This window comes from Chinchilla lanigera, unplaced genomic scaffold, assembly GCF_000276665.1.
Source record: "Chinchilla lanigera isolate Chin_1 unplaced genomic scaffold, ChiLan1.0 scaffold00041, whole genome shotgun sequence".
Taxonomy (NCBI): domain Eukaryota; kingdom Metazoa; phylum Chordata; class Mammalia; order Rodentia; family Chinchillidae; genus Chinchilla; species Chinchilla lanigera.
Window position 1 is genome coordinate 13,898,768 of NW_004955442.1, and position 15,449 is coordinate 13,914,216.

The 15,449-nt window shown below is 49.2% G+C and overlaps 1 protein-coding gene across 3 annotated transcripts in view; it reads right to left on the reverse strand.

The window, feature by feature from the left end:
* Naa60 (N(alpha)-acetyltransferase 60, NatF catalytic subunit) overlaps positions 1-15,449 on the reverse strand; it is a 30,905-nt gene that overhangs the window by 3,520 nt on the left and 11,936 nt on the right. For all 3 annotated transcript variants that reach the window (XM_005391349.1, XM_005391348.2, XM_005391347.2), the window contains exons 2-5: positions 6,865-6,980; positions 3,430-3,559; positions 1,019-1,115; positions 90-324 (exon numbers count right to left, since the gene is read on the reverse strand). In XM_005391349.1, coding sequence (XP_005391406.1) covers positions 90-324; positions 1,019-1,115; positions 3,430-3,559; positions 6,865-6,974 — 572 coding nt within the window. In that variant the 5' untranslated portion in view covers positions 6,975-6,980. The remainder of the gene's footprint in view (positions 1-89; positions 325-1,018; positions 1,116-3,429; positions 3,560-6,864; positions 6,981-15,449) is intronic.

The window sequence follows — 15,449 nt, forward strand, 5'->3', positions numbered from 1 at the left end:
GAGGTGACTACCGTCCCAGCTAGCTCACTGCCTCTGCCAGCCCTCCAGCCAGGAAGCCATGAGCTCTCTGTACCAGCAGTAAAGGATATAAGATAGTCCAGGGAGGGTGGCCACCATTGATGTAGAGGACATACGTGAAGCCATCTTTGAGGACCCCTCGGATGGAGTAGTAATAAGGCAGATAGTGATGCTGCCTAAAGTCTCTGTTTTCATAGAAGTTTATCGCTGTGTTGTTGGTGGTGAGGACATGCAGGTAGATGGCTTTGCAGTGGTCCTGGGCAGTGGTTGATATGTGATCCTTTAAACTTTCAAGTAAAAGGGAACCTTGGGAGAAGAGGTAAAGGTTACACACGGTGGGACAGTTAGGAAGGAAGATGAGGCCATAACCTCCGTACAAAATGAGAGGTTGCTGGCCCTGGGCCCAAGGCCAGCCTCCTGTCACCTCCTCCAGTCAAAGCCCCTGAAAGCTCAGTCAAGCGGAGAGCATGAGCTGCAGACCACTGTGGGTCACAGGTGTGGGCTGTGATGCCTTTCTGTGGGCTGGATTTACAGTGGAGACTCACCAACCTTTCAGACAACGGAAGTGTAAACTGGAGCCCCCAGAACACACAGTAGATGAGCCTGGACTCAGAACTAAGACTTTGCTGCTCAGTACTGTGTGGCTGCTGAGTAGGATGGGAATTTGGTGCCATGGCAGTTGACAAATGCTGGCAAGCGCTGTTTCTTCATTTGTTTATATTTTCTGCTCTGAATCAAGGACATCTTGCCAACAGATATAGCTGTGTTTCCGGCAGTGGGAGAGATAAAAGGGGCTGTTCTCAGATCAGACCTCTGGGAAGGAGCGTGAGGGCCAGCGGGGTGCGGAGAGATGCTGGGAGGAGAGGGCTGGGGTCTGAGGGGGGCAGCTGAAGAGGGACTAAGACACTCAGAGTCATTTATGAGCTGGAGCCACTGGAATGAGGGAACTGACTGCCACAGGTGGGGAGCGTGCCCAGACCATGAATCGGTAGCCCCTTACCTATGCCGTGCTTCCTGAATTCCTTCACTACTCCCAGACTGAGAATGTACGCAACCTGCGTGTCCACAGAGAAGTTGGAGGCTAGAATATCTCCATCCTGAAGAGAAAGTGCAGAGGTAAAGTCAGGGTAACTCTCAGGGTACATGGGCTGACACGGCAGAGCCCAGCTGTGGTTTATGCACCTACTTCCTCGGGCCACCCAGGAGTAAGAGGGGCAGAGCAGAGAGCGTAAGTAAGAGTCCTCCAGCTGCGTGTGGAATAAGATGGTTTGAGCCCTGCTGGTAAAAATCTGCTAGAAGAATGAAAGGAGCTTCCCTCAGGATGGGCTGGGCTGGGTAAGGACAGGAGGGTCACTTTACGCTAGAACCAGGGAGTGTCAGGCAGGTAAAAAGGCAACAACTATCCCATGTGCACACTCAGCAGGCACTCAACATGTGGCAATGGACACTACAAGGCTTCTGGACAAATGCAGTTTTAAAGGTTTAAAGAAGTACACACTTGTTCTAGCACTCAGAAGGCTCTGGCAGGACAATGGTGAGGTCAAGGCCAACCTGAGGTACACAGACCTTGTCTTAAAAAAAAAAAAAGCAGGCCAGGTGTAATAGCATACACTTGTAATCCTGGCACTCTGGGAGCCTGAGGCAGGAAGACTGCAAACTGAAGCCCAACACAGGCAACTTATTGATACCCTGTCTAACAATAAAAAAGATCCAGGGATGTAGCTCAGTGCAAAGGCCCTGGGTTCAATTCTCCAGCACCACCCCACCCCCACCTACACACGAAGTACACACTGCTTTGGGTGGATGCCCACCCTTCTCTGCCACCCACACCACTCCACATGTCCCTCGTGTTCCAGATGTGGAATTCTTGCAAGGCAGAATCATGAACCCAACCATCACAAGGTTCTTATGTTCTCCTTCTTCATCAAGAACAAAAAGGACCTGAGGTACGCAGAGTTCTCTACCCAAAAAAAGGGCACTGGGCAACTCAGCCTTTCTGCTCCTTGTCCACTGTTTGCCAAGTGGCTCTCTTGTGCTTGTGGTCAGGTGGGCCCAACCTGCTCCCTGCTCCCTGTCTGAGCAGCTCCACGATGCAATGAAGTGACACAGCCAACTCAGAGAAAAGCATCTTCCACCACTCTTGTTATTCAAAGCCCTGGCTGAAACCATTCAACTGGCCCTGACCTAGGACTGACTCTCCTGAGCTTCTCAGCAAGGTCTGGGCCAGGGGTGGGAGCACACAGGGTCCCTCCCCTGAGATGTCCCTTAGAAGCAAAAGGGTCTCCATGCCTGTCTCAAGGGAAAACAAACATGTTTCAGAGGGGTGCAGAGATCCAATCACCATGCACTATGGGGCTGGATGATCTCCTGGGCACTTGGGAAAAGCCACAGGCAGGGATTATCAAGAAACACAGCAAGGGGCAGGTGAGACAGTGTCCCACATAAAAGGAAACATTAAAAGGATACAGACCCTTCCTTTCTTTCTGTTGTCTTAGTGCTGAACAATGAAAGAAAGTTCAAGAGGAAGCTAGGCTAGAGAAAGTTACTCTCAGAAGAAACCAGAGTATAATTGTGTGCATAATGTGGTAGACTTTACTAGACCTAGATCCTTAAAAGGGAGAGATGTCCCTTCTTGTGTTTTGAGGTTTGTTTGGGATTGCTGAGGATGGAACCCAGGGTGTCACACTTGCTGGGCAGCTGTTCTGCCAGCCCAACCCTATTTCTTGCATGTTTGAAAAAAAAATAACCTCAAGCCAAACAAAAAGAACTATCTGCCAGTGGTTGGTGGGCTTTCCCCTCCCCGGAGTAAATACCAGTGTGGCAAACACCAGTCATCACTGAATGATCAACAGAATCTTGAAGTCAGCCGCAAGGAACAAGAGGTCCTGGCCATGACCTTGTAGTTTATGTTTAGAGCTGGGACCACTATCCACGGGGGCTCCAGATTCCCATGCGGCCTGAGACAGGTAGGTGGTGGAGGGGTCTGTGAAGGTGGATACAAAGAAAGTAGATCTTTAGTTTCCCTAACCTCAAGCTGAAGTGCCTAGCATTTCCTTTGAGAGACCACAGCAGTGTTGGCCGTTTCTGGGACGCTGCCACCAACACAAAACACAGACATTTTCACAGCACATGGGAGCCGTGCAGTTCCCAGTGCCACTCCCGCCCCTTCCTACTTCCAAACGCCATCCTCACTAAGCCTGCCGTTAGATCTTGTGCCTCAGTGTACCAGCAGAGGTGCACAAATCCCTATGTGACACACACAGAGACCACAGGACACTGTCTTCTACACAGCACTCGTCCCTCAGGACAGACTCCCAAAAGAAGGCCATGCAGCAGGCGATGCGATTCTGTCTAACCCCCTGTAGCCCTCATCCAGCAACTGTGAGTCAAAGTCATCACACACAGACATACCTCTTTGTGTATTTTGGTCCTGCTCTTAATTTCAGCTACTATCATTCCCACGATGGCGCCTCTATAGGTGGCAGCAAGGGAGAAGAACTTCTTGTTGGATGTGATATCACGATACCATGAGTCTGGGTACCTGAGGGAGGGAACACACTCAGGTGAGCCCATTGTGCTTGTGACAACAGAGCCACGGGGACCCCGGCCTGCTCTGCCCATCGTGTACTCTCTACCTATCACAGCTGTCTTCTCAAAACAGCCATCTGTCCAGGTAGGATTGGGAATTTCGGATATGAAAATGATTTTACCAGATCTAAGACATGAGAAGGGGAAAAGCTCCAATAGAACTATTTCCGGGGCAATTAACGCAGGGCAACACAAGGCAGCCTGCCCCTTCACTAGGCAAGCTGAAATTTTAGGGCTCTAGGTAACCCATGAGCACTCAGGTGATTTCCTGTAAGAATTCTGTGACAGTAAGAGAATGGATCTGAGTTTGACACTTCCCTGAACAGAAGAAGAGACACGACCTCCAGGGCAATGTGTGGCCCGGGGTCCAGAGGCTTTGTACCAAGAACAAGGCCAAGACGCTACTGATCCTACTTATCTCCTTGAGCTGAAGCGTTAGACGCAGGAGTACGTGCACCTCTGCTGGTACACTGAGGCACAAGATCTCACGGCAGGCTTAGTAAGGATGGCATTTGCAAGTAGGAAGGGGCAGGAGTGGCACTGGGAACTGCACGGCTCCCATGTGCTATGAAAATGTCTGTGTTTTGTGTTGGTGGCAGCGTCCCAGAAACGGCCAACACTGCTGTGGTCTCTCAAAGGAAATGCTAGGCACTTCAGCTTGAGGTTAGGGAAACTAAAGATCTACTTTCTTTGTATCCAATCTCACAGACCCTTGCATGGCTGTCATGTGCTATGGAAATGTTCATGCTTTGTGCTGGTGGCAGTGCCATAAAAACTGCCCATGCTTCTGTGGGGGGATGAGAGAGAACACCGAGGTGAAGACTCAAGACACTGTCCCTGCAGATCTATCCCAAACCCAGGAAGCCCTGGCCAGGATAGGGGGATATTAAGGTTCATGGATTTTGCCTCTTAAACCGGGGACTGCAGGAGCTGAAGCCGTGGGGAGGTGCTCTGCTTAGCTCTGAAAAGGCTACTGGCCATCCACCAAAAAGGACCTGAACACTGCCCAGGTTCACTCCAGGGACCCAGGAGCACCCTGCCAGCCGTTTGGGTCAGGATGGGGCACGGCCACTGGTGATGACCATCACTCCACCATCGTGGGGACCTGAGGCCTCAGGCGCACCAAGGTTTGTGGAAAGGGGGTCAGGTTGGTGCCTCAGCGGGCACAGAGGCCTACAGCCCCATGGGGTTCTCTACAGCCCCATGGAGCTCACAGCACAGCTTACTTCTACTCAATGGCACTCCTACTTCCCCGGGCTACTTTCAGCAGGGAGACTGCAGGCTTGAAGAATATTTTTAAATTATTAAGCCACTGTTAGCCCACATCCCCAGAAGTGTTAGAAGTCACAGGCCCAGAGGTGCATGAGGAACTCTGTCCCTACCTTTTTTTTTAAAATTTTAAAGAGTAAAAGAAGGATAACATAATAATGGGGGGAGGGGCTTACCAAATTTGTCCCTACCTTCTACCAGCCATGTGGGCTCATAAGTTTAAGGTTAAGACTCATTAAAATACTGATGGCTGCCAAGGTCTTATATATTTTTAATTTTAGAAGTTTGTGTCTGAGCCAGGCATGGTGGCGCATGCCTGTAATCCCAGCACTTGGGAGGCTGAGGCAGGAGGATCCCTGTAAGTTTGAGGCCAGCCTGGGCTACACAGTGACATAGTGAGGCCAGGCCAGCCTGAACTAAATAGCAAGACCCTGTCTTTAGATAATTACATACATACAAACAAACATAAAATAATAATAAATAAGATAAAGTAAAAGTCTGTGTCTGTTTTTCTCATTACAAAAGCTTTCTGCATATAACATAGAATGAGGTTAGGAAATATAGACAAACAAAACCAGAAATCTGTAGACACTAGTCATCCACCCACTTCATACTACTGACAGCACTTGGTTACAAGGTACTGACTGGTTGGCCTCAGAAAATGATCCCAGAGTGAAGGCCTCAAAAGAAAAGTTCCTCTCTGACTTTCTCCCACCCTCTTAACTCTTGCCCTCATTCTCCCGAGGCCAGCCACAGAAACTAAAATCTCTCCGGCCAAAGGTGGGAAGGGCACAGAAACCAGACGCTCCTTCCCCCAAAGCCAACCATAAAACCGAAACTCTTACTCTAACCACCACTACCTGTCTGTGGCTATGAAGAACTCTCTGACCTATTTTATCTGATGGCAGATTTAAGATTCTCATTCCAGAAAGCATCTGACCTCACACCCAAAAGGAAGGAAGACGTCAGAGAGCCCAAGAGGAATCTCAACAGACAGGACTTGGCTGAATCCCCTACCCAAATTTATGAGCACTGGGTGAAAGCCTTTCCATCCTACAATTTCTACACTGCTGTCCCTGCTTCATCAAGCCTACACAGGAAAATGGAGAGTTCACCGTGGATACTTTGGTCTCCAGTCTGAAGGCTCCCATGTCACATACGACTACGATCGAATACATTTATTCATCTCTTCTCCTGCTAACCTGTCCCTTGTTATATATGGTGTCATCCAGAACCATCCTTACCTCTTCTATAGCATGTATTTTAAAAAGTTTTTATCCTGTGCATATTAAGTGAAAGTGGGATTGTGGCACATACTTGTCCTCTAATTTGCTTTTTTTCACTTAATACCTACCTGTTTAAAAAAAAAAAAAAACTTTTCCTGTCAACAGATGTACCTTTTTGAAAGATTTCTTTTCCCCCCCTTCCTGGCTGAATAGTACTGCATGTTTTGTTTGTGATACTAGGGCTTTAACCCAGGGCTAGACAAGCATTTTGCCACTGAACTACATCCCCAGCCCAGTTTTTATTTTATTCTGAGACAAGTTTTCACCAAGTTACTCAGGCTAGCCTTGAATATGAGATCCTCCTGCCCCAGACTCCAAATAGCTGAGATCACACAGATGTGTGCCATCACTCCCGGCTCAATACTATTTTTGTAGGCACATATCCTAATGCATGTAAACAATTCCTTTTAGTTAGGATACATGAATTGCTTCTAAATTTCGTGATGAATATACAACGCCACACAGAACATCTTTGTAACTAAAGCTTCCAGGCAGATCCCTTGGGGGAACTTCACATGAGGAAGGAGGCAGGGTACTGGAGCTCCACAGCCGTGGGGTCCACAACGATGCCCCTAGGCCTGTCCTTGCCTCTGCTGCACAGTGATGGGCCCGAAGGGGCCTCTATCAGCCCCAACACAGATGTGAACATCCCCCCACTGCCTCCCTGCACCCACAGCCCAGGATGCAGGGGCCCAACACTTACTCGATGGGGAACCAGTCGCTGCACAGGTGCTTCACGGTGTCTATGTCATCGTGGCAGAGGAGGCGCAGGCTGACCTCGCTGAGGGCGCTGGACGGCACCACCTCTGTCATTCACACCTGCAGGGAGAAGGGGAAGCATCACCCAGTGGCTCATTTACCTGTTCTTCTCCTGCGCACTGACCCTGGGAGGAAAGCAAGGTGCATGAGCCAGGGAAAGTATTTTCTCACAGGAGCTTGGTGCCGGCTTTGCAGGTGAGGGGGCACAGGTGGGACGAGGCCTGGAGGGAGCGAGGCAAGCGTGCCTCCAGCCCATCCCTCTTTCCTCTCCTCACTGCGCTTCCCATTGAGCTCCCCAAGTGGCCCCCACACCTCTTGGGCCGGTCATGTCTTCTGACAGGTTGCCCGGCTGCAGAAAGCACAGTGACCCCAGCCCACCGATTTCTCCCCACCTTGGCCCCATGGCTGCCAGCAACAGATAAGGGGTTCAGCAGCCCGTCCCTTGTTCCCCCAGGAGCAGCCTTGTGGGCCAGGGCGAGTGAACAGTTGGATGTTCAGGTCACAGAGGGTGGGGCACACCCCACTTCTTCCCTGTAGAGAAGACAGACATTCACAGGCAGACAGGGACTCTGAGAGACACTAACAGCTCAAAATAGCTGCCAACACTCTTTTTTGCTGTGGTAGTGGTCCTGGGCTTTGAACCCAGGGAGCACTGACCTATATCCCCATCGCTTTTCTTGATTTTGTTTTGAGACAGGGTCCTGTTAAGTTGCCCGGACTGGCCTCAAACTTTCAATCCTCCTGCCTCAGGCTCCCAGAGTGCAGGGATTATAGGCATGGCCAGCTCTCCCTTTTTTACTTGAAAAGAGGGAGGGAAAAAGAAAATTCAAGTGCTGGGCTCTGACAAAAAGGAAAACAGACTTCTTTAGGTTGGAAGCTGGTAGTTAAAAAAAAACCACAACAGATCACTTGCCAGGCCTGGTAGCACACACCTATAATCCCAGCACTCAGGAGCCCAAAGCAGGAGGATTACTGTGACTTTGAGGACTGGGCTACACAGTGAGTTCAAAAGTCAGCCTGAACTACATGGTGAGATCTTGTCTCAAAAACACCCCCCACCAAATACATTATTCATTTATCATGTTTTTCTAAAAGAACTATGTTTATCCCCAATTATCTTTTTCAGATACAAATGACAGATAATAAAAGTAAAAACAATGTGAACCAGAGAGTGGCAAAGCACACTGCACCCAGTACTCTGGGAAGGCACAGGGAACATTCCGGGGCCATCTGTTCGGCCTCTCCCTCTTCTGGCTGTGACCAGTGGGAAATGGGCCAAGCCCTTGGGCATTCCTGCCCTAAGTGCTGGGTCAGCACAACACAGCCTTCATTTGCTTGTTTCTGCAGCACTGGAGATCAAACCCAATGTTAGGCAATGCTCTACCACTGAGTCACATCCTGCTCCAGTGTAGCCTTCAGACCTAACTTCCCGGTCACCAATGATGCCTGGCGTATGACAGGATAAACGACATCCAACAAACATGGATGTTTGACATTCTAAATTCAGTCTTTTCAAAAAGTCAGTATCATTAAGGGTACAAGTATAGATGAAAAGACACAAAGAAAGTATAATGCCTAAACCTCTACAAGCAAAAATAGAAGCTGAAGCAACACTTGGAGAAAACGTAAACATAGAGTGCCCTATGTATTACGAAGTTGCTATTAATTTTCTTAGATGCAATGAGGTGGACAGCAAACACAGGAGGAAGTCTTTCTTAGAATATGCATGCTAGGGCCGGGCGTGGTGGCGCACGCCTGTAATCCCAGCACTGGGGAGGCTGAGGCAGGAGGATCGTTGCGAGTTCGAGATCAGCCTGGGCTACAAAGTGAGCTCAAGGCCAGCCTGAACTGCATAGGGAGACTCTGTCTCAAAAAGGCCAAAAAAAAAAAAGAAAGAAAGAAAAAAGAAAAAGAAGATGCATGCTAAAATATTTTGGAGTAAAAAAATCATGACTTTAAGTGGTTCAGTGAGTATGACAAAATGCTATTAACTGTCAGCCTATTAACCTGTAAGGCACACCACCCTACTCACTATCCTATATATGTAACTTTTCTACATGCTAGAAATTTTTCCTAATAAATGTTGAGGTAGAAAGGACAGTCATTACCTGCCATAGTCCAGGCAATGATCAGGGACCTAATGGACCCGGACACTCAGCCCTCATAGTTGAGCAAAGCCAAGTGAAGCACCCACAGCAGCTGCTTGAGGTCACAATACCTGCTGCCCCAAACACGGCTTATGCCTGAGCACGATGCCTTCTCCCAGCTGCCACAGCTTGTAGGGTGTCCACTCTGTCACCCCAGGAAGAGCTTCAAAAGTCCCACAGCTGAGTCCACTGGTTCCTGAGCTCTCATGGTATGGCCACCTCCGAACAGGACACCACTGTGTGGCTCACTAGGAATGGTGGGATGAATGCAGGTGGCCGGCAAGACTGGCCAGGACAGCTAGTGGCATTTAGGCAGCCACAAATAGATCCACCTCAGCGGGGGAAAGACTGAGGCACAGGAAGTAGAACAAGAAAGTCCTGGACCTGGGGCTGGGGATTTAGCTCAGCGGCAAAAGCGCCTGCCTGGCAAGTGCAAGGTCGTGAGTTCGGTTCCCGGTACCGGAGAAAAACCAAAAAAAAAAAAAAAAAAAGAAAGTCCTGGACCTCTCTGTGGTTGTCCAGGGCAGGGGACTGACCACAAAGGTGCCCAGGGTTGGGGAAGAGATTTCTTAAGGGGACGCAGTGCTCTGTATGTTGACTGTGGTCACCCGTACATACATGCATGCGCTTGTCTGGACTCACTGAACTCTACACACAGACACATTGCATTGTATGTATGTGTATGGAGCTTTCAGAATAATTTTTAAGGATTTCTTTAAAAACCTCTATGAGGCTTGACAGAAAAGCTGGAAATCCTACGTCATGGAATTTACACATTTCCGCCCTAGTGTCCTTGGCACAAGGTTCTTCCCAGTCCAACTTTCAAGAAAAACACTGGGGCCCAAGATACATTAACTTGTCTTCTGTGTTTCCAAAGGCTGGCTTTTCATAGGCCTCAACGTGAAAACAGACACATGCACATTTAACTGAGGAAAAAGCACAGCACCTCCCAGAGCCTTGTCTCGCCCAGCCCAAGCAGCCACCAAGAGGTAGGGAGGTTCAGACAAGGGAGAATCTAGATGCCTGTGTGCTATGAACGGGAGGTGAGGGGTCAAGGGGTGGGGGTAGCCAACCCACACAGAGAGAGGTCCCTCACCCTGGGACCCATCAGGGCCCCCCTTTACAGTGGGGATCTCTGTTGACGCAGAGGTGATGACCACCCAAGGCAGGCCTGTGGCCCCCACCCTGTCCCTGGCCTGCCCTGTGGCTATCTGCCCCCACTTCCTTCATCCTGCCCTGACTCCACATTATTTGTTCCAGGGACAGCAGGCTTGCAGGAGGGGAAGGAGCTGGCTGAGGAGGGCCGCCCTGGGCCCTGCTGAGGGGAGAAGACACGAGCTGGCCAAAGGAGGGCTCGTGACCAGGTGCGGCCCTCCTTCCAGGTCTGGCTGCCGGAGTGAGGGGTTCATTTCTCGGGCCTAGGGGCTTGAGTATATTGACAGGGATTGCTGCTGTCACCAAACCTGCCCTGCGGGTACTCTGCCTCTCAGATCAGATGAGCCAACACCAAAGTGCCTGTATCTGGTCAGGCTGTGGGACCCATACAGGAAGCTGCTCTTCCCAGGCTGTGCTTGGACAGGATGGCCATGCTGTCTGCCCAGGTCTTTCCATGAGCAGCACTGGTACTGCATGCAGAGTCCTCTCCCAGTCCTTCAGTGGTGTCCACAGCGGGTTCCACTGTGAAATAAAACTGTGTGAGTTGTTCCAGGAGTGTGGGGGCCTCAAGAAATGGCAGGGTCAAAGCCCCAGCAGATAGCAACAAATGTTCCAACCATGTCCAACTCAAGCCACCCCCCAACAGAACCTGAGCAAGGAACTTTCCAGGCCCCAAGGCAACCTGGGCAGGCCCAGAGTAGAGGAAACCGTGATGTCTCCGCTTTTATTCATCTGCAGGAGGTCTTTGCTCAGGTGCTGATGCACAACCACACAGAGACAGTAAGGAAGCAGCTGGAAGGATGGAGTGACTAGGACTCAGTCAACTGCTTCACACGCCCCCTGGAAACTTTCCTCCAAGGCTCTAAGGCTACCCCTTGATATAAGGGACAAGCTGCGGTGATGGCGAACCTTTTAGAGACCGAGTGCCTAAACTGCAACCCAAAACTCACTCGCTTACTGCGAAGTGCCAACACTGCAACTAAACCTGAATACTGAGGTTTTAATTTAGAAAAACTCTTACTGGCTGCCTGGCTGCTAGAGTGACTCGGCTCACTGCCAGCAGAGAGCACTTTGCACGCCTGCTGCAGCACGCATGCCACAGGTTCGCCACCACTGAGATAGAGGAAAGGGATCCTGTAGACACCCAAGGAGACAAAGACAGGTGCTCTCCATCCCAGGCCCTCCCAATGAGACAGGCAAACATGGCCAAAGTTGCAAACATCTAGGCCATCTTCATATAAAGGCATGGGACATGTTCTGTATTCCAGCATGGCTGTACTTACTCCACAGGAGAATGCCAAGTTCACTTCAATTTTTAGTCCAAACATGAAGCGTCCGGGTGTCACTCTTCAGGAAAACCTTATCCCCGGACGTCCTGGGTCTGTGGCCCAGTCATTTGTTGCAGGGCACGGGTAAGTGAAGCAATTCAGAGAGGGTAGACAGCAGAACAAGATCTGAACAGGTCCAGCTCTGCTCTCCTCACTGTTTACTCCCCTTTCCCAGCCTCAGTTTTTTTTTTTTTTTTTTGGTTTTTTTCCGGTACCTGGAACCGAACTCACGACCTTGCGCTTGCCAGGCAGGCGCTTTGCCGCTGAGCTAAATCCCCAGCCCCCAGCCTCAGTTTTTTTGTGAACCTCACCCCTCTGGCCCTGAAATGACCCCTCTGGTCACTGTGCAGAAAGCTGCCTGCTGCAGAGGTGGGAAGGTGCCGGCACCTAGACTTACCAATGTCCACAGAGGCTGGGCACCCTCCACTAACACGTCACAGGGCTTCCATGCTTGGGTCACAGAGTAGAACCAGAGGAAGAGGTGTCAAGACACTCCCAACATTCACAGGTACATATCCATCCCCCTAACGCTGGAGCACTCCGGATGTGGGGGACACAGAATGGGGTACGTTCCATTTCTGGAAGGTCCTAGGCATAGCCTTGATGCCACGGAGCACTCTGCTCATACCGAATAAGAAAGCCAGGAACCACCCTACTTCCTGGAGACCTCTTTCTTTGGCAGCCCTACCCTAACACCCCCAGCCCACTGGGGTTCCCCGTCCCACAGTCCCATAGTCCCAGAAGCGCTGCTTCAGTCACCAGACAAGCACGGTACTTGAAAGATCACCCTACTGTCACAATGGCTTCAGAGGCTCTCCACCCTCAGCCTCAGGGAGAAGGCTGCCAGGTCCGGTCAGCGGGCCACACCATCAACCTGCCCTTCCTTCTTTATGCCCATGGCTAGCCCTAGGCAAAGCTGGGTAGAGCTGTCTATACCGTGTGCCATGCGCTCCCAGGCCCTGCTGGGACCTGGAGGGTCCTGGCATCCCTGGACCAATTCCAGCCCCGACATCCCTGAACCGGCTCTCCAGCTAGGTGCTTCAGCTTTCCATGTGTGACTTCAAGATGACTCTACAACCTCTCTCCAAGTCCACTGCAGAGTATACAAGATGGTCACTGTTAGGACCTCAATCCCCAGTCGGTACCACATCTCGTTCCTCCTTGTCCCAAGCAGGGCCGCTCCACTATCTGTAATCTCTTACAAACTGCATGTGCTGCCTGCAGGACAGGCCTCCCTGCCACCTCCTTTACCTTCAAGGTAACAAGCTGAGATCCCTGCTGCCCTCCCTGTTTCCTCCAACACCCCTCCTTCTCACACACCCCAACCTCCCTCTGTTCAGGAGAACACAGCACCACCGCCCTCTGAAATCCAGCCACCTCCCTCAAGAAACCTCTCTACAGCCTCTGCAGCTCACCCTCTGTCCATCCCCTCTTCCAAGCTCTCATCCCCACACCCTGCAACAAAGCACCATCCTTGTCCTCGGCTGCTTCTCAAGCCAAGCGCTAGAGAAGATTAGCACAATCTCCTTCACACACAGGAATTAAAGACCACGAGGCCCCTTGGGAATGTGAAGCTCTGCAGACACAGGTTTATGTGCTTGAAAAATCCAAGAAGAATGAATTTTAAGCTCTTGCCTCTAGGCTGGGTGGAGGAGAAAGGGAAAAAGACACCAGCTCCTCTGCTGCCCTGCACATCGGTAATGTGTGCTAAGGGCTAAAAGGAGAGGGCAAGTGAAGCAACAGCTCAGTTGTTCAAATGAGCAGCTGCCTGTGGGTGAGCAAGCCAGCAGCCTGGGTTTCTTCCAAACCTTCAGTGTAGTAAAGAACTGAATAATTCGCAGGGTGACAAGAAACAAACACCCACTTCTCCACTTACTTCCAAATAGCATCCCGCTAGAGCTTCATGCTCTGAAGGGAGCCCATATACTGGGCACATATAACTTGACACCTCTCTTCCAACACAAATTAATGATTCAGTTGGTATGAAGTTCTGGGACTGATTAAAAGAACCAATGGTACCAGAGATCAGAAAGCAGTTACAGGGGAAGAACTGAGAAAGGGAGATGGCAAGGTGCTATGTCTCATTTTCTTAGCCCTTAGCATTATCCAAAACCACATGGATATGTTCACTTAAGCTGTGCACTGGCCGCACATTCATTATACCCTCTATTTTTTATTTTGTTACAGGGTCTCAGCAAGTCAGTAAGTTGTCCACACTGGGCTTGAACTTGCAATCCTCCTGCCTTAGCCTCCCAGGTGCTAGGTGCACAGCATCGTGCCCAACTTGACCAACTTTCTTAACTAGCACCAAGATTGGACTCCACTGGTGTCCCACTCAACCCAAAGCTCAGCTGCTTTTGGGCAGCGAACAGCTACAAAAACCCTCTAGTACTGCTTAGGGGCAGTGGGTGAAATGGAAATGGTGGCTACTCAGTTGAAAGGGAAAAAGCACAGCAACAGGAGAATCCAGTTTCAGAAAATTTCCCATCCGCTTCCTCCCTACAGCAAACCAGTCCTCCTGCCTCTCTTTCAGCTCCTCTGTGGGTGGTGGTGTTGGTTTTGGTTTTTAATTTTGCTTTTCTGAATCTGCATTTAAGCTCTTTCAGAATCAACTGTTAAATATGAAAATGGGTCAAATTTGGTATAAATATGCAACTGATCAAGCAAGAACTTTTTTTTTTTTGGTGCTAGGGATCAAACCCAGGGCCTCACACAAACTAAGCCACATATTTTACCACTGAGCTACACCCGTAGCCCCAAGGTTAGCTTTCATAGCTGAGATTATTATTAGAAAGTAATTTAAATCCTGAGGTTTGCCTTGGGAATTATGGCAGACGTTTCCGTTCTCCATCACTCATTTCCATAGCATTGTCCAAGCTTTCTGCAATAAACTTGAGTATTTTTTATTACCAAAAAAATACTTTAAGGTGATATGTGAAATTAATACATTTTTATATCAAAATACTCTCATGGGCTGTTTTTAATTAGTAATGACTTGGAAATATTAGTGTGTCTTCAAATTATGAGAATTAATACCCACTTTGGACTAAAATAGACTAAGTGCTGACTTTTAAATAACTCAAAAAAGCATAGCACTAGCCAGGTGTGGTGGCACACGCCTGTAATCCCCGCACTCGGGAGGCTGAGGCAGAAGGATCCCTGTGAATATGAGGCCAGCCTGGGCTACATAGTGAGACCCTGTCTCAAAAAAAGAAAAAAAAAGAAAAAAAAAAAAAAGGTAGCATTTTGTGTACTAATGCCACAAATAAACATTCTAAAAAAGATTCAAAATTTCAAAGAAGAGGTACTTGTAGACCTGGATGCCAAGCAGCCTCACAAAAACATTTTAAAGGACTCTTGTGTAATCATTATTGAGGAATTTCAGTGCCGTACAAAATCTAATTGGAGGTGGGTGGGTTTGAGACAGGGTCTGGCTATGCAGTTCAGGCTGGTCCTGAACTCACTATGTAGCGCGGGCTGGCACTGAACTTGCAGCAGTCTTCCTGCCTCAGCCTCCTGAGTGCGGGGATTACAGGTGTGCACCATCACGCCTGGCCAAAATCCAATTTAAAAAAATTTACAAGTTTTAAAAATTCATTTCATAAAGGCTTTAAAAAAAACATTCTCCTTCTCTGGAGGGAGGAAAATGCTCTTTTTAAACCTTTGTATTTTTTAAAGTGTAAAAGTAACCCATGTTCATAGCAAAATCAGAATTCATGTGCAACATAAAGCAAAAAGGAATCCTATGCTTACTCTATTCCCAATACAATGTTACTTTTTTTTTGTAGTTCTTATGAGAAAAAGAACTTTTTTTAAAACACAGCAGAGGGTTGCACAAGTATGTTAAAGCTACGCAGATCTGTTAGGCAGTGTACTTTTCTTCATGGATATTTTAATGA